Here is a 19,056-nt window from a genome sequence, read left to right as displayed (position 1 = left end):
CAGTATCATATGTGGATTTTAGATTTTTCAGTATGCAAAGCCCTCTCAGACCAGGATGAAAAACTTAAGAGATAAAATATGACTATTTCAGATTAATTGGAGATGAATCTTTCACCTCTAGGCACTTGGGCTTGGGCCAGGAAGAGCTACTCTGTGTTTGTTCTGCTCTTCGTGGAAATACATGTGTGGTATGCATCACTCTGCCCCTTTGCTTGAAGAGCACTTGTTGGCTGTATTTGCAAATTGCAGGAAAAGAGCCTCTTTTGTTGAAAGCTTAGAATGGCAGTTCTCTTTCATTTCCCTGTATATGAGAGTGTAAGAGCTTTGCATTCTGTAAGAGGTATGTGGGGGCAAAAAATCCAACAGTGAAGTGGCATTGCCATTAAAACCATGTCCACTGTGAAGCGTACTTGGCTACTCTAAATTATTAAACTCTTGTCAGACTGCATTGGTATTGTGTCTTCCTGCACTCACAGCCAATGTAAGGTTTGAGTCTTGTGGACAAGCAGCAGCAGTATTCCACTGATGGATTCATTGCTGCCCACAGGACTGTGTATAGCAGCTCTGAAACAAATGAAGTGATTGTTAATTTCACCCTGCTGCTGCTTGTCAAAGCAGTGAGCAACATCAGAGGCATTACAGCTGTCTGTCTTCAGACTCAGTGTATTTGTGACCATGAGGGTTATAAACTTTTTTAAAAGGGAAGTGTAAATTCTCTAGAAATCAATGTTTTGGGCATCCTTGCCAAGGAGAGCTTTCCCACTTGTCATTGGTGACTGGATTAATAGATTTTTCAACTCCTAAGTGTACACCAATTTATAGACTCCCACGTGGCTGTTGAACTGAAACTTCCACAGTGTATCTCCACTAGGGCACTATCATGATCATTGATGCATTTTGTATAGCAGCTTTGGTCCCAACGGATCTCAAGGCTGTTCGATAACAACTTTATAAAATGTCATTCATTTGCAGCTCTGGGGCTTTTTTTTAAAAGAAGTGTGAATGGGTTGAAATGAACTACCAAGGACTATCCAGAGTCATGGGGTGTGCGGGCAGTTGCCCTTTCGTTGGCTTAAGTGATTTTGTTGCTTCCAACCTCAGTTTGCTATGCACAGGCAAGAAAGATAACATAGGATACATGATCTGTGGAACTTTGGAAAGTCAGGGTACTTATTTTAAGTGTAACCTCAGGCACCCAAATTTGAAAATTTTGGTCTGTCTGACTATAGGGCTGGGGATAATGGGTTACAGAACTTGTCTCTTTTGATCTATGTCTGTGCAGCATTTTTTGGAGGTTCATTATTACCATGTTCTGAGTTGCACACTCCTCTAGCTCATAGAGCCCACACTCATACTGGAAATTCAACTGTGCATTCACATTGATATCTTTAATATCTCAAACAGCTGTCTGTTGGAGACTGATCTAGCTCATAGGCTGACCTATGAAAGAGGAAGTAATCTGTTATTCCAATGGTTGTTGCAAGAATGAAGGCACTGACTGAAGAGTGAACATGGCTGGTCAGACCTTCCAGTCCGATAACTGTTTTCCACTATCATTAAAAAAAAAATCAAATGTATCTTTTTAAAGCCTTTCGTTTTACATGGTATGCAGGAAAAGTTCAGGTAAGGTTGGTTTCTCGAGTAGAATTAAGGAGTTCAGTCGCTTGCTAAACCCAGTGTGATCATGTGCAATACCGTCTCTGACCTGGGCTAATGTACATATGATTTGAAGTGGCAATATTAACAATGTGCTTGCAACACATGTGGTTTCGCCCCCTTGTTTGAAAGGTTTTTCATTATGGTTAGAAGTTCTCTGAAACCCACTGGTCAAAGAAGCATGAGCTTCCTCAGCAAAATTGTTATTTTGATGACAATGTTGCTGTTTTAGCTTTTTGTCTGAGAAGGCAGAACTATGCATAATAGAAAAACTGGCATTCCTATCTCCTGTGGAGGGTAAGGAAGCTGTGATGGGAAGGGGTCCCGCTGAGCTTCTCTTTGAAAGCTTTATTGTTGGGCTGTATCTCTTTCTGTACTGGGATCTGTTTTGTATCAGTGTTGTGTAGAATAATGTGTCTGGTGAGGTTTTTTGTGTTTAAACCCCACTCATCTGCAAGTCCATTCTCTTATCTTCACTGTATCTCTTAGTAGGAGCACATTAACTACAATCACATTTTAAACTTCTTCATCCTGGTTGATCACTGACTTTGATCGTAAATCCAGCATGCCTGCCTGCTCCCCAGCCACAGTACAGCTGTATTTCATGTTATATTTTTGACTTTCTGTCTTCATGTCAGCTAAAATTTGATATCCGATACGTGAATAATTTTTTTTAAAATTGTGAGTATATGACTAACAACGGAATCTTTTTTTGTTTGTTTGTTTTTCATCCCCAGGTATGAAGATCAATGATACAGACCACTGGCTTCAATGATGCTGGGCATTTATAACTGGGTTCATTAAGGAATACAAAGAAAATACTTAAAGGGATCAATAATGGTGTCTTCTGGTTGCAGAATGCAATTTTTTTGGTTACTTCTCATAATCAGCTTCCTGCAGTGTACAGAAGGTAAGATTATATCATATCTTTTAGTTATGCTCCAGATGAGAGACCACATGCTCTTGTACAATTTTAAAATATTATTTTGCTTTTAGATTGCTCAGGAGTTTTAGGATGCATCTGCCTAACTAGAAACAACTAATTACTACCTGTCCTGTTCTAGAGCTTAGCTGTTAGTCGAAATGATTGATATTAAAACAAAACAAACATTAAAAATAAACGTACATTGTTTGATACAGTGACACTAAATAACAGTACTCAGACAACTGGAGTGATGATAGAACTGGTAGGTGGTTTTTTTTTTTGGATTCCTTCTGTTCAGTCCTCTCACTATACTATCCTTGAGCACAAGTAAATTGCAAGTTATATAAACAATGCATATTTGTTTAAAATATGTTCTAATGGAACCAAAAGCAGCAGTCGGAGCACCTATTTTACTTCCATTGATTGGCTTGCTGGAAATAAAACTGCAAATATTTCATTAAAATCAATGCTATACATCTGAGAATTGGGCAAATGAAACTGAAAGTGCATACAGGAACACTGCAAGCTTAAAAACCTAACTGCTCTCTGTAAATTGTTCACTTCTGGTACATACAGCACCCAAGATTGCTCTTAAATAGAAGAGCTTAGGGAGGAAAAACATTTTTTTCTTCCTTTTGTGTAAAATCAGTTCACTGTTTCGATAATGTAGTCAGTCTCCTTGGTTGTTTTTGTGGCTCTTTTAGACAATTACACTGGAGAGAGAAACATTTTAAAAGAACAAGAAAATATTATTTTAATTTTTTTAACCACAAGTATTGGCAAGGAATTTTTGGGCTAAGTGTAATATCTAAATATATTTGTAACTTTTAAAAAATTAACTAGGTTTCAAGTTGGCAGTTGCCTTTTAATATCATTCATCCCCATAGCTAGATAATCCCATGACTGATAGATAATATACTACTTTTAAGAGTGTAGTGATTTAATTTGCAGTTCGTCAGTTACATCTGATATCATTTAAAAAAATAAAGTAGGGCTGTATCTCACTACGTATGAATTCTTTGGATTCATAGGTCAAACCCCTCTGAGTAATTCAGAAAATAGAGTGCAGTAAAATCAAACAAGCACTACTGTCGAACAAAACGCAGCAAAGTTTAAAGGCTTAAATATCTTATAAAAGCTCTCACATTCAATGTATATTTATTTAAACATTTGTTCTAGTCTAAGACTCTCTCAACTCACTCAATTCTTGGGCTTGAATTGATAAACCCATTTTGCTGAAATATAGTAATAACTCCTATGTAGACTTTAAGGAGTACACATCAAGGAATATACCTTCCTGAAAGGTCTAGTTTTGCCTAAACAGCTTTCAAGATTTCTTCCCTCTTCCCCTCCCCCCCCCCCCCCCCCCCCGGAGTTGTGAGTATAGTGCTGAAGACCAACACATTCATCTTTTAGATTGTATGATTCTTTGGATGGTAACTTATGATTCGTAAGAGACTACTCATATGTGTGTTCTTGGTGCCCTTCATTTTTTAGTCTTGGCTGAAATCTTATTGTCATATGAAAGACAAGTTTCTGCAGATGGGAAGCCACTAGGAGCTTAGATATCTAAATTTTACAGCTAGTTGGCTTTGGTAATTACTGTGTTTGATGCAAAAATGCATTCATCTTGCAAGAATGAATGAACTAGTTTAAAATTGTATTTAAAAGATAGTACTGGGAAATGGTGTTTTCACTTCATGGCTTTTCCAATTAAAGGTGCTCAATGACAGTTATAAAATCTTAAGGTTGTGTGTGTGTGGTTATTTAAAAATCTCTCAACTCAGAATTTTGAAATATTTAGCAAAATATCTCAGTATTGGACTTTAGCAATATGTAGCAGTTGAAAAAAATCTGGAAGCAGCAAGGGGAAAACGGTATAGAACATGTAGTTATATTTTTTTCTGATTAACTTAGATATATATAAAACAAGCAGTTTGCAGCAATAAATAGCTTATCTACTGTGTTTGGGTAGGAAAAATAAACTGAAAGCTTCTACCTGCCGAATTGTTACAATTTGCAGAAAGGTAATTTTCATTTGTAAGATTTCAGATCCATGTTTTTCTATCCCTATTCCGGCTTCTAGGAGGCAGTAGCAATCTTTTGATGCTTCAGTGCTGAATTCAATTCCTTTAAAGTCTATACAGGACTTACTTTCTTATCTAAAGTAAATGGAAGGAAATTGGGAGCAGCTAACAGAATCATACACAATTAATTATAAATTCTTAGAATAAATTAAATATTGTGGCACTGTATTTTGAAAGTGAATATTAATATTCAGTTGACTTTAAGCCACCAGAAGCAAAGTGAATACAGCATTGTTAGACTTTCTGACGAGATTACGCTGCCTTTTGTTTCAGTCATAAAATATGCCAAGTGTAACATGCTTTAGTAATGATGCTTCATCCCTGGAAGTATAAAATAACAGTCCCTAAGTCAGTGGTTCTTCAACTTTTGTACTTGGGACATAGCAAGCCTCTGAGTGTGACTCCCTCTTATACATTAAAAATACTTTTTTAATATGTTTAACACCATTATAAATGCTGGAGGTTTGGGATGGAGGCTGACAGCTCATGACCCCCCATGTAATAACCTCACAACCCCCTGAGGGGTCCCTACCCCCAGTTTGAGAACACCTGAAAGTAAGAATATTTTAAATTCTCTGACTTGGAATCTAGCTACTTAAATTTTGTTATGGAAATCTTATATACATAAGCAGGTTGTTGCAGCGGGTAGAAAAAAACTAACTAAATTTCATGCTGTTAAGCGTGAATGTTTCTATACAGTTACAAAAGATTTCAGGTGTGGACCAATGGTTCATTAGTCCACTTAATGAAAATTTTTCCAATCAAGATAAAACCCTCGTTGCTGTCACAGTGGCTTAACCCAATAGGGGGTTAGCAGACAGAGACTGTTTCAAGAAAGACTGCAGTATTATTTGCAGTATCTATAAAGTCAAGAATCATATCTGCAGTTAAAAGAAGTTTCTTTTCTTTTCTTTTCTTTTCTTTTCTTTTCTTTTCTTTTCTTTTCTTTTCTTTTCTTTTCTGAGGCAACAGGCCAAGGGGTTTGCTTTTGAAGCAGTTCCTTCCTGCAAGTAAAGAGAACCTGGAAAGGACATATACTGGCAGCTAGAAGGAAAACTGCAGAGAGTTAGGACATACTTCAGGTATACTGATCTGTGTCATCTCAGTTTGTTTTAGAGAAGACTGACAGGGCATCATAGTCTGCTAACAGCAGTAAGTAGATAATATTGTGACACCAAATCAAGAGAACCAAGCAAAAGAAGGAAACGTGAGGGAAGAAGAGCTAAAGTTAATTAGCTTAAATATTTACTTTACATTTTATTTTAATGTTAAGGTCAAGACTTGATTTAATTTTTCGATTCATTTTATGTCAAAGTAATTAGGGAAGAAATTCCAAAAAAGTGTGAGTGGGTTTGATGTCTCATGTATAGGAGCATTTTAAAAGTCTGGGTTTTTTCATCCTTGTGTATTTGATTTTTAAAAAACTGTTTCCTAAAGTAATATCTATTATTAATTAGTTCCAGCCCCTCTTTGTCTGTAAATAGACATTTTTGTTTACATTAAAATGAAAAACATAAACCCCAGCTTTTTAAACATTTATATACTCCAGTGGAGTAGACAATATATTTTGTTTCACAAAATTTTATTTACAAAAATTGAAAGTGCTTCTAAATGTGCACCTGGAATTATTGCATTTATTTTAAAAGATACATTTAAATACAGGTAATATACACACCTCGTTTCTGAAAGATGGAGAGTGCACGTAGCATTCTGCTTAGCCTCCTCCGAACCCTCTGAAGGCAATGGGAGTTGAAGGCAATGGGAGCACATTTCAAAAGATGCTCAACATCCTTGCACAATTGAGATCCCCCAGGGCCTAATTCTGCAAACAATTGTACACATGAATAAATTCACACATGTATATGTGTAAGTGTTAGCAGGATTGGGCCCGCAGTATTTAAAACAAACAAACAAACCCTTGTTCACAGCATATCTTGAGTTGATAGGAGAGCTTTGCTAATAGGAAAATCAACTTTTTGTTAACTGATTTAATTTTTGTTTTGTCCATTTTTTCCAGGGTAGTGCTTACTGTAACATCATGTATCAGTAAGTAGGAATGTACATTGAATTTCTCTAGCTTGGAGAATTAAATCACAGTAAATCTGCGTGAAACACTACATTTATTAGGCAACTTCTTGGTTTAACGAAGTGTCCACAAACATAACGAGTACAATTTTGCGCCACTTCTGTTAAGCAACCAATTTTTGTCAGTCCCTTGAGTGCTCACTTCTGATAGGTTTTACTGAATCCATACTGTATAATGGAGTCCTAGTAAGTAAAAGTCAGACATTTGAATGCTAGCACTATTCGGCACTAGTGATTAATTATAAATAACAGCAACTCTTGGAAAAATGGGGATAGATTTCAGGATAAGTCATCCAACGTAGTGTATCTTATGATTCTATTAGTAAAAATGGTTTTGTTAAATAATGAATGCAGATTATTTAAAGGCAAACATTTATGTAAAAAGGAATGGTAGGGTGCCTATAAAAACCAAAACAGATGTATTGAGTTCTGCTTTCAATATTTGTTGTGAACAAAAGACGAAATACTTTCCTGGTGTTTATTTAGAGATGTCTCTATTTTGTTTCCTGAAACAGACATCGGGCCAACACAGCTTTTAAAAAGTAAATTGATCTAAATAGTGAAATCAAATTTCCTTTTAAAGAAAAATTTAAAGAAAAAAAAAAAGCCAGGTAAAGTGCATATCCTTTCATTCATTCCCTCAATGGTGGGACTTGAGGTTCATGTTTTGTGAAAGAAAATAGCTATTTCAAAAATGTAGGAGAAATGACATGGGAATAGAGAAGTCTGATAGCCTTGACAGTCTCGGTTTGTGAAGTGCCATTTTAAATACTGCACTAATACTGGTTTAGAGGACTTACTAGGAAATCTTAATTTTAGTCACTAAATTATTTATTTTAATTCATACACACTGTCAAATTTGTTATAATTTGAACAAAAAAATTCAAATTCTAAATTACTGTATGCTAGGTATTAGCTATTGTATGCTACTCTTTTAAAGAGCTGTGTTCCTGCTGTCATTTGCTAAAACTTTGAATTCCTCTTGTGAAAGGGGAAACTGTATTGCAGCTTCAGAGGCTCTCCTCATAAGGAGAGAAGGACTTTGAAAATTTGTCAAAAAAGGTACAAACACAATTTACTCCTGCTTAAGGCCAGATGTTACTTTTCCAGAGTCTTCTAAACTACTGCTTCAATTTACCACTTTTCATTGTGATAACCTTGTTCAGTCTCAATGGGAATAGCTACATGACCAATCATGAGGATAAGTTTGAATTGACTCAGCTATCTTGGCTTAGCTGACTAACACAGTTGACTTTGAATCTTCCCCTTGCTCCCATATGTGGATATGTTTTAGATTAGTTAAAGACTATAGGGTGCCTTTTCTACAAGGTACATGTGGCTTGACCACACATCTCCTATATAAAATTTATTGGGACTCTCAGTGCTACGTTATGGAGCACAGAGAATGTAATATATCATTTTAATTTTTACTACCTTTAATGGTTTTAAAACCAAATCATTGTATATGTTTATTTTAATGATTGCATTCCTGTTTTGTACTAAAATGTAAGAATACTATTGTATCTGAGAAACAGGGCATTTTATTTAGCTTTATCAGTACACACTTCAGTCCTCCTTAGTTGTGTTCGTATTATACTTGTGGAACATAGTACAACATGGAGAGGTTCGTAACCCGTAGAATTGGGAATGGGGAAGCATAAAACATCTGAATTAGTATATAACTGGAGATGATGCACTGAAAGTTCTCTTCTTACTACTGTCATATTTGTCCACATCAGAATCAGAAAATAATGAAGGTTCTCGTAAGTATAATAAATCTAAATTTAGCATACAAAACCTGAATTCTTCAATCATGCATTTAATTTTACACCCACAAATAGTTCAGTTGAAGTCTGTGGAGTACTCATGTGAGTACAGTTGCATGCACCAATCTTTGCAGGATCACATCCATTCACATAAAACACTAATTTTCATGTCCACTTCTGTATTTATGATTTAGTTCCAGGCTGTGTTCCACAAGAAACAAGAAAGCAATCCATTCAGAATAAAAAGGGACTTCGCTTTATGTCTGTGCATGTTCTCTTTGTAAGTGTACTTGATGGTCTATATGACCTTTCTGTATGCTGGTATACAATTTCTTATGTCGATATGACAAGTTTCCCAGACAACAGACGCACTTAAAAGTTGACTTCGGCATTTTTAAAGTGTGATATAGTCACACAATATTTACTTTTTAACATAAATATGATATCTTCACTTCTTTCTATAGGGTAATTGTACAAAGGCAAAGATCCTTAATAAGCAGTATACTTTGCTCTAAATTCTACTGTATCCCTAGCAATGCATTTATTTTTGTAAAAGCATCTTGCAAAGTTTTGTTTCTAACTCACTCTAAAATTAATAAAAATTCACATAATTAAAACTAGAGACATTTTCAGTTTTATACGTTATCTTCTGTAGCATTAGTTTATCCACTGATAAATCTTATCAAGCTTGACAGATTTATTGTAATGTACAGGTATGACTGGATTGATGTTTTGAATGTTCTACCTAAAAATATTGGATTTTCTCCTCAATTGTCTTCCTTGTTCTTAACAAGGTAAAATTTCCCCACATTTAGCACCAGTAAATTTTGTGTCATCTTAAATCCATGGAAATATTATGACAAACTGAAACAGAGCAATCCTTGCTGACATATTGGGCTTTGTTTAGTTCCTATGATTCAAGATGTCTCAAATTTTCTATCTGCCAAAAAGAAACTTGAACTAACTAGTCCACTAACTTTCAAAACCCAATTGTGCTAAAGCTTTTTGTGTTTCCGTTATCTCTGTCTTCTAGCTTTCTTTTGAAGTGTAAAGAAATAGAGCTGTATAATGTTTGCTCAGTTGGTGGATGCCTCTTCCAATAAATGGAGACAATTCATCCATGTCCAAGTGACATTAAGACAGTCCTTTTAAAGGGAGTGGGGGAAAATGTGTTCATTTCCAGTGACAATAAATCAGTTTAGGTGGTTGAGAATTCATCCCATTTCTTTTCTTAAATCATACTAATAAAATAATTGACTGGTATTTCCATGCTGTGCATTAGTGATGTTTGCAAAAAAAAAAAAAAAAAAGAAAAGAAGAAGAATCTTTCCCCCTCCCCAGAAATGTGTGTGGGAGAGGGGTTGGAAACCAAACTAAACTTTTGTATTGGTTGCCTAAGCAACTGATACATGGGAGAAACCGAGAGAGTTCACATAACTTCAGTTCCTGCTTATAGTACCAGGCTAACGAGCTAACTTTTCCCCCAACCACATAAATTAAGAGTTAGACCGGTGTCATTGATGCTGTGTACTAGCAGAGACTGTAGGTAGTTCATGGCACTGTTTTGAGAGAAGAAAAGGAGTACTTGTGGCACCTTAGAAACTAACAAATTTATTTGAGTATAAGCTTTCGTGAGCTACAGCTCACTTCATCGGATGCATTCAGTGTACTGAACTGAAGTGAGCTGCCACAAGTACTTCTTTTCTTTTTGCGAATACAGACTAACACGGCTGCTACTCTGAAACCTGTTTTGAGAGGTTTTTCCTATTAAACTTGAATTCAGTAAGTTCATTTCAAGCTGTCATTCTCAGCAGATTCTGCAAATATGTGTATTTTTAGGTGGGAAAAGAAGTGAGAAATATTTTCTCTTTACATTGTAGCTGGAAGATTTTTGTCCTGTTTCATATCACCTCTTGATTGTAAACATCTCAGTCTAATTGGCCTTTTATTCACTGATCCTGTCTGACTACTTGGCATGCAACCTGACCTTCCTTCCCTAATGTTTCACATTATTATCTCCCATATTCTCCCCATTGAGCTGTCCCAGTTCTTTTCTCTAGCTCAAGGGTGATAGATTGCCTCTGATATTTTTGTCGTCTACATCAAACAAATTTCTGTTGTGAAAGGGTGTTGCTTGTAAAATGAATTTTAATAATGTAGTACAGATTAGAAAATCTTCAGCATTGCAATCCTGTTTGGAAAAATGTGGTTTTGTGGTCATTTAGAACTGATTAGGTGCTTCAGTGGTTTCAAGATAAATTTGCTCTTAGTAAACAAAAAAGAACAGTTTGGCACTTACACTTTTATATTGTTTAATTTGCAACAGATGAAGTTGATGTGCATGAAGAGTGAAGCCTGGAAAGTACTAGAAGGCAAACTAGTGGTTTGGATTATTACCCATTAGTATGGATGGAATCACCATATATCATTTTATAGATTACCAGCTAAAACAAAAATGTTATTAACACATGTTATACAGTGTTGTTTCAAGCATTCAAATTCAAGTGCTACTCAATGACCAACAACTATGAATTTTCTCTATATGTTTATAGATTGTTTTGCAATGTACTGTTTAAAAAAAGAAGAAAACTTTTTACATGAAACTGAAAATGTTCCAGCACTCAAACCACCTGAAATATGTGCAGTGTAAATAAAGGGTATAAAAACCTTGAATACCTACATATAATAAAGTGCCTTAGAAGGTTTTATAGATATAGTTGTTTTACTAAAAGCACAGTGCCCATAGAGGAAGATTATTCAAGAAATAGATGGAGCTGCCAAATGTGTTTGTTGACTAACTACATTAATATATTAATTAGCTTTGAGTATGGCTTGATTAAATCAATGGAGTTGTAATATATTCTGGCAACAGTTGCGCTTACAGTATGAGACATATTTAATCTGTAACATGCATTATTATCTAGCTTTTGCATGATATATGTTTTTGAACAACATTTTCATATTGCTGTTCATTTAAGACACAAAACTTGTTTAATCCTTTGCTTTTAGAGTTTAGGCAAAGAGAAGTGTTCTGAACATTAGCTTTCAAAAGCTCTTTCTCTTGTTGCATTGATGACATTCATAGCAGAATCAATGATACTAGCCTTATTTAGCATGAAAGTGTATCTGAGAGCTATCATTCCATTCCTCAGCAGTATTGTTAATTGGCTGATAGCTGATAGCAAAGGTACAGTGACAGTAGTGCGGAAAACATTTAGTGAGAAAAGACTTGATGAAGTTGTGACTGAAGTGGCAGGTTCTGGCCAAATTTAGGCTCTTGATCCCATTTCCAGTTGGAGTAAAATATTAAATGGTGAAGAAACAACAAAATGCATTTAAGAGCACTCAGAGATGTTAAGGGACAATAAAACTCTGTAACCATGTAAATGACAGCAGCTGACTATTTGAATTAACTTTGTGTTTAGCTTAATTTGGGGTCCTAATTATTCTTAACTTACGTGAGTAGATTTCAATTATAGTATACTGCAGGGATTTGTAGCTAAGGCAACTGAAGGAATCATTTCACATAAAGTACTTTTGTTCAACTGATTAGGCAGGTTAAAATGGAACGATAGAAAATTGAAACCTTGTCTGATAAGGCCCAACGGATTGTTTCCAGTGACACCATGAAAAAATTGTGCTAGAACCGTTCATTCCCTCTCCACCCCATCACTATTTGCATCAATAGAGAAGATGTAATGAATAATATGTTTATAACCCGATAAAAAATTGTGCTAGAACCATTCATTCCCTCTCCACCCCATCACTATTTGCATCAATAGAGAAGATGTAATGAATAATATGTTTATAACCTGATTTTTTTTTATTTTATTTTTATTTCAAAAGATTTTTATTTCAAAATTTTTATTTCAAAAGATTACAGGCTTAGTGCCAGAGTAAACCTGATTGCAACCAATTGATTACAGCAACTGCTCAAAAAAGTGTGGCTATAATTAAAGAATATATTCATATTTCCAGAACTCTTAGATTAGGTGTTTGTAAGGGCAGTTTTTTCCCCTCAGAAGCTTATTTTGAGTATTTTATAACATTACTTAACTGAGCTTTTAAATTGTAGGAAGTTGACACTGGTGCATATGTGGAGTAACTAGTTCCTCAACAAAGCGTTTTAGTACATACTGTAATAAAAAGTACCCAGAACAGATGTACTTCTAATAGAGACACTGTAAAGGTGGCATGCCTCAAAACTTAAACATCTTATAAAGTCAGTTCTTCCTAAATGTTCTCCAGATACTTGAAAAAAAATTAACACGCTGTGACATACCGGCATACAATACAGACTAATGAGTAGCTGTGTTACCCCTGCCCTCTAATCTGGAGTGTCCTTTACAATGCTTTACTGCTGTAGCCTCCAGCGTGGACTGCTCACAAACAGCCTCAAGCATTAAGTTACTCACAGGTACGGGTCTGTTGTGTGTGTATTACAGCCAGCCAGCCACACCATGACTCTAACCAGCCTTAGTTACACTGCATGGTGACGCCAACACACTCTGTCTTAGATTCCCTCCCCCCGAAATGTATGTCCTGTACCGCCCAGCCCTCCCCTGGACAATACAAGTTTATATAAAGTCAGTTACTTTAGTAGAAATACTATGAACACAACTTGTCACCCCAAATGGACAGACACTCCCCTGGCACTTCAATTTAAACACACTGGATTAAATAAAGCAATAGAACAAGGTTTTTAATTATAAAGAGAGATATTTTAAGTGAGTACAAGTGATGAGGCATAAAAGTCAGAAATGGTTACAAGAAGAATAAAGATAAAATGCAATTGATGCCTAATTTAACAAACTATGTTAAATTCAAAGCGAACTTTTCTCACCATATGCTTTCAGTAGTCTTACTGACCAGACTTGTTAGGTAAGAAGCCCTGCTCCCAGAATCTAATGAATGCGTCCTTTGTCGCTTCAGGTGTCACCCATGTGATGGGTAGGGAGAGAGAGAGGGGTTTTCCTGGGGTGTTCGTCCCTCCTTTTTATAGTTTCAGTCCTCCCCTTGAAAAACATTTCCAGCTGAGTACAAAAAGTCTATGTGGAAGGATGTTCCCTGATGCTTTTTCCGCACCTGTTTGAGCTTCCTTTGTTTCCCTTCCCTGCTTGATGACTCTTTCCTGATTAAATGCAAATTAAACAGAGCCCACATTCCTTTGTTTAGGACAGTCCTGTTTGCCAACTTCGGCTTGGGTAGGGCTGTGGTTTGGAACATGTGTTAATAACATCATACAGGGAAATCTCTCAAACTTCACATGCAGTGTTGCCACATACATTTTACCAGGATAGTAATGACCAGCAAATTACAAGTTTTCAAATGATACTCCGCAACACATCCTTTGTTGATGATTATTACAATGATTATTACAATAGGGTGTACAGCACAGGGGTACAGTCTGTCACAGATGCCTCCAAAATGAAATCTGCATCATGGTTTAAGTTCCTGCTTCTAAAGTGAGTAATCCAACATCAACTTGCTGTTTGTGTTTTTGTGTTTTGTTCCCCCAGCATAACTATCATGTTGTCTGCCCTCCTCTGCCTTCTGGCTCAGTAATTCTGAACAGCCAGGTAGTGAAAGTTAAAGGGTTCTTACCCTGCTGACTCAGAAAAGCAGAGTGGAGCAATGGCACAACATCTATGTCTGCAAACCAAAACACAGGTTTCAGAGTAGCACCCACGTTAGTCTGTATCCGCAAAAAGAAAAGGAGTACTTGTGGCACCTGAGAGACTAACCAATTCAGCTTATGCTCAAATAAATTTGTTAGTCTCTAAAGTGCCACAAGTCCTCCTTTTCTTTTTGCAAAACATAGGTCTAATTCAGGTCTGCCACCTTTGACCATGCCCCTGCGGTACACACTTAGAGCATATGTATACTGGCTTCATAGAAGCCACATTGTTATTATGTGTGAATGTTGTCTTAGGCATTAAGCACAAAAAATGGTTGAATTCTGCTGCAGTCAGAATAAAGCTCTGATTTCATAGCGCGTCAATGCACTTTTTCAATGAGCTTTTTAAATAAAGACTGTATTAAAACATTTTAAAATGAAGTTCTTAAACTAGGTAAAACCTAATTACCTTTAAGTAAGGAAATTAATAAATAAGTTTAAATGCCACTGAGAAATACAGTGGCTTCCAGAAGTGGCTGACAAAAATGGGTCTTGCATTTGGACTTTTGGGTCTTGCACTTTGACATATTTCTCAGCTGTTGTTAGCTCTCAGCTGATAGTGTAGCATTAGTGGTGTATGTGGCCCCGTTAGTGAACCTGGAGAGCTCTCTGGAACTCGTGGAGATGTGCAATGCCTCCCTCATGCCATTTTTTCATTTTCTAGAACCTATGTAGGATAGAATAATAGTTTCTACTACTGGGAAGGCATAGAGAGAATGGAAGTCTTTGTACAGGGTCACCCTAAAATAAGTGAATCTTAACGAAATGTTACAAAGTTTATTTTTTATGAATGTTTGCTCATACCTGCAGATGTTTGTGGATGTTGGGGAACACATCTTTTTGGAACTCTGTAGCTGGTATATTCCTCCAAGTAAAGACTGTGGCTTCCCCTGTATGCCTGTGCAGGAAAGATAGGGGGCCTGGGCTACCCTCATCACATGACATAGCATGGTAGGTTAATCAGTCTCTGCAAGACTGCTGCTCCCGCACTTGTACAAGTGGTGGGGTGTGTGTGTGTGTGTGGAGGGGAGCCTTGACTCCACAGGCACATACAGGAGGACTAATTTCTACTAAGTAAAGGGCTGGCTCAGATTATTTCCAAAGGAGGAGAACCAGGTATCAAATTTGTGACTGTTACAATCCAGTACCTGTTCTGCTCTTGGGGAAACTAAGCGCCATCATTCATCCAGGGCGAGTGAAAACTCCATGATGCAGCCCTAAGTAAGTTTTCCTTGTAATACTCAGATTATAACACATGTAGGGAATCATATCCAATGTTGCTTGCAGCAATTTAAAGGTGACCTGCAGAAGAGGGGAGGGTGAAGAGGAGATAGTTTTTTGCCCTGTTCCATTAATGATGTATAAAGAAACCCTGAATATTAGTTTGGCTCTTTAGCAGAGAAAGGTTCTCCTTGGTTTTTACCTTAGGTATTCAGGGCCTGTCTAGACTGCAAGACTGATGAGGTGGTGAACTAGAGAAAAGATAACTTCATAACTTATGTTCTTATGTTCATAAGAGTCAAGAGTAGAAGCAGAGTAATTGTGGGAGAAGGGATTTTTAGTCGGACTTCATAAAACTTTGGGGTTTTATATGCCATTTGTTAATACTTATGTAAGCGGGGGAATAGTTCTGCTATTGTGGGGAACTTTCCTGGCTTCTGCACTACCCCTGTGAAGTGGGCTAGCGAAAGGGTCTGAGTCCTCTCTCCCACTTCCTTTACCCAGTGGCCTCCCTGCCCTTGAGGACTCCCCTTCCACTCTCCTGTCTGGCAGAGTCCTCGTGACCCCAACAAGGCTGGGCCCAGGATTCCTGGGGGGCTCGACCCCCAACCCTACTGTGGTCACCTAGGACGGGGGGCTAGGGTGTCCCCACTCCGGGGTACTCTCTCTGCACTGGGCACTTCTCTGGACCCACTGATCATTACATACAAGTTAAAGCAAATGCAAGTTATTTAATCAACAATTAATTTTAAAAAGAATAAGGAAAAATGGGAAAGGTTAAAGGAAGCACATCAACCCGCTCTGTGGCAGGGAACATCACAAACAGTGTCTCTGGAATGTCAGGGCAGTTCACAGTCTGTTCCTTGTAAGTCCCAGGCCTTTTTCTCAGGCCCTGGCTTTGCTGCAGGGATGCTGTGGGTTGGACACTCGCTCTGGTGGTGGTCACACGCTCTCGGGCTCTAAGTGGTAGGACCCTTCTTCCCAGTGTCGCCCCCGCCCTGTCGGGGTTACGATCCAAGCCTGGCCTGCAGAGCCTCTTGGCTGAGGTGTCTCCCTGTGCTGGGCCTGCTGCCCAGGGTCCCCCTAGCTCTCCCCAGCTGCTCACCGCACCCGGCTCCGGACTGCTCCAGCCCCAGCTCCACCACTCGGTCTCAGCACTGCTGCTGCTGCTCTGCCTCCAGCTCCCTGGGCTGCTTCTCTGGCCCCTTGGCCTCTGGTTGCTAGAGCTCTGCTCCCAGGACAGGTCTGCTCTGCAGGCTGCTTCTGTGACTCTGCTCCCAGCACTGACTTGCTTCTTGGGCTGCTTTTCTGGCCCCTCTGGCTCTGGTTGCTGCAGCTCTGCTCCCAGGGCAAGTCTGCTCTCTCTGGGCTGTGCTTCTGGCTTTGGGGCTGCAGCTCTGCTCCCAGGACAGGGTCTGCTCTCTCTGGGCTGTTTTTCTGGTCCCTCTGGATCTGGCACAGCTCTGCTCCCCAGCTCAGCTCGGGCCCCTGCTTTCTCCTTAGCTCGGCCCCGCTCTGTCTGACCCAGGCAATTCTAGCTCACACGGAGGACGGGACTTCCCTGGCCTCCTGACTCCCTTATTAGCCTGCCCGCCCTGTCATTCAGGCTGATCTGAAGCATTGGCCTTTCCACATTGTTCCGAGGGACTGTCAGTCTCAGGGTCCTGATTCCCCATCACCCTTCCCCCTTTTAGTACTGGGATCTAGCAACTAAAAGACCCCCACTGAATGTTAGTAAGGGGCAATAGTTCCCTTACACTTAGATAACTTCTCAGTCGTTTTCGAAAGGATGTCTTTGTGAAAGATTCATTACCTCCATCCTTTCAGCAGTGTGTGAGAGGTGGTAAAATAGAGGTCCTCTAGCACTCTTCCAACACCAGAGAAGAACAGAGTTGATCTTTCTAAGGTAAAAAGTAAATAGGAAAAATAAAAATAAAATGTTCATACATCAAAAGCAAAGAGGGGAAAAAGCCAACAAAACAAGGGAACAAACTCAGCTTCAAAAAATCATTTGCAGTTCACCTTCAGCATTTGTATAAGATAGTAGGCAAAGACTGCATGTATTCTATTGGATAAAGTATTTGCCTATGTATTGCATTGTTAATAAGTTCAAATCTTGTCAAACTGGTACCTTTATTAAAATTTGTAGCATCCCATTCTCAACTTGTCCCTAGAGGTCTGCTAGGGGTCTGGAATCCATACATGAGAACTTTAGTGTGGAGAACTAAGTTTACTCTCATGGTCTTGATTAGTGTGATTATTTAAACACCTAGTTCCATTTTATTGTAGCTGTTTTATCATATCTTTATTGATACCTTCATTTCTAAATGTGAAGAAGATATTTCAATTTGTGGGTGGAGGAGAAAACCTTTAGGGATATTCTTGCGGGAAGGGAGAGGAAGAGGGAGGTGGAAATAGAGAAGTACTTTCTCTGTGACATCATCCATATTCTTTTTCTGGCTCTGCGGAAGAACCTCCCGAGGAGGTCCTCAGGATCTTGGTTTCCTGGTGAAAATGGAATAGGCTTCTGAATGCCTCTCCATTGCATCACTACCCAGTCATCCTTCGGGGACTGCAAACCAAGTGATTGTTGTCGTGAATTTAGGTCCCATTAATTTGTGCTCAGAAAACCTTGAAGGGAATCCCAGGGAAGTGGCCAGTTGGGAACCCCTAGCAGCAGAGCCAGAGGATGCCTGGGAGGGAGATAGCCATTTAGATGGCACTGGCCTCTACTGGGGCCTGAGATGTATGCACTTCTCTCCCCGCCCCCCCGAACTTTCTGCCCATTCCATGGAGGCGGGGGGAACTCTGCCAACCTGCCCTGCCTCACTATGGAATGGTAATGAAGAAACTTGTAGCATTTACAGTCCTCTACTCACAAAATCCTTTGGAACAAGCACAATCCATGTTCACATCTCACTCACCTCAGGTTCACAACAATGCAATTCCATAAATTTCAGTGGAGTTGCTTCTAATTTACTAGAATCAGAAGAGAATCAGGCCTTCTCAATTTACCCGAATTAACAAGCTGGGCCTTTAAACAGATCTTTGGGCCTGAGTTTACAGACAAACCTTTCAGGGCTCCACAATGTAATTCCAATGGGAACCAAAAATTATCGTACCAGATTGTATCAGTAGTCCTTCTAATCCAGAATTTTGTCTTCAGGAGTGGCCAGAGTCAGATGCTAAGGTATAAAGAAGGTGACCTGCCAATAGTGGAAGTTCCTTCCTAGTCTTATCAGTTAGTAATTGGTTTACATGATTAAACATGAGGGTTTATAGTTCTGCTTTAAAATATAACTATATATACAGTTATATTCTATATGATATGACTATAGCTGAGTGGTCTTCTTATTCAACTAAATGTTTAATCCTTTTTTATTTCCTGCTAAGTTCTTGGACTCGATATTGTGGCACTGAGTCCCACAGTTTGTGCACTGTGTAAAAAATGTATTTACTGTAATCAGTTTTAAATGTTGCCTTTCAATTTCATTCAGTGTCTCCTTGTTCTTGTGTAATAAGAGAAAGGAAGTAGGAGTACCCTATTTACCTTCTCTCTACAGTCATTTTATAGGCCTCTCTTCTGTCCTCTTACTCTTCTCCTCTCTAAACCAAACACTTCCAATCTTTTCCTTCTCA

The 19,056-nt window shown here is 38.3% G+C and overlaps 1 protein-coding gene across 1 annotated transcript in view; it reads left to right on the top strand.

Annotated features, from left to right (window-relative positions):
* The first annotated feature begins 2,493 nt into the window (after nt 1-2,493).
* ADGRL2 (adhesion G protein-coupled receptor L2) overlaps nt 2,494-19,056 on the top strand; it is a 159,098-nt gene continuing 142,535 nt past the window's right edge. The window contains exon 1 of the mRNA XM_077823776.1: nt 2,494-2,566. Within this exon, the coding sequence (XP_077679902.1) occupies nt 2,494-2,566 (73 nt within the window). The remainder of the gene's footprint in view (nt 2,567-19,056) is intronic.

This window comes from Eretmochelys imbricata, chromosome 8, assembly GCF_965152235.1.
Source record: "Eretmochelys imbricata isolate rEreImb1 chromosome 8, rEreImb1.hap1, whole genome shotgun sequence".
Taxonomy (NCBI): domain Eukaryota; kingdom Metazoa; phylum Chordata; order Testudines; family Cheloniidae; genus Eretmochelys; species Eretmochelys imbricata.
Note: the sequence above shows the minus strand (reverse complement) of the source record. Positions and strands in the feature narration are given on the sequence as shown.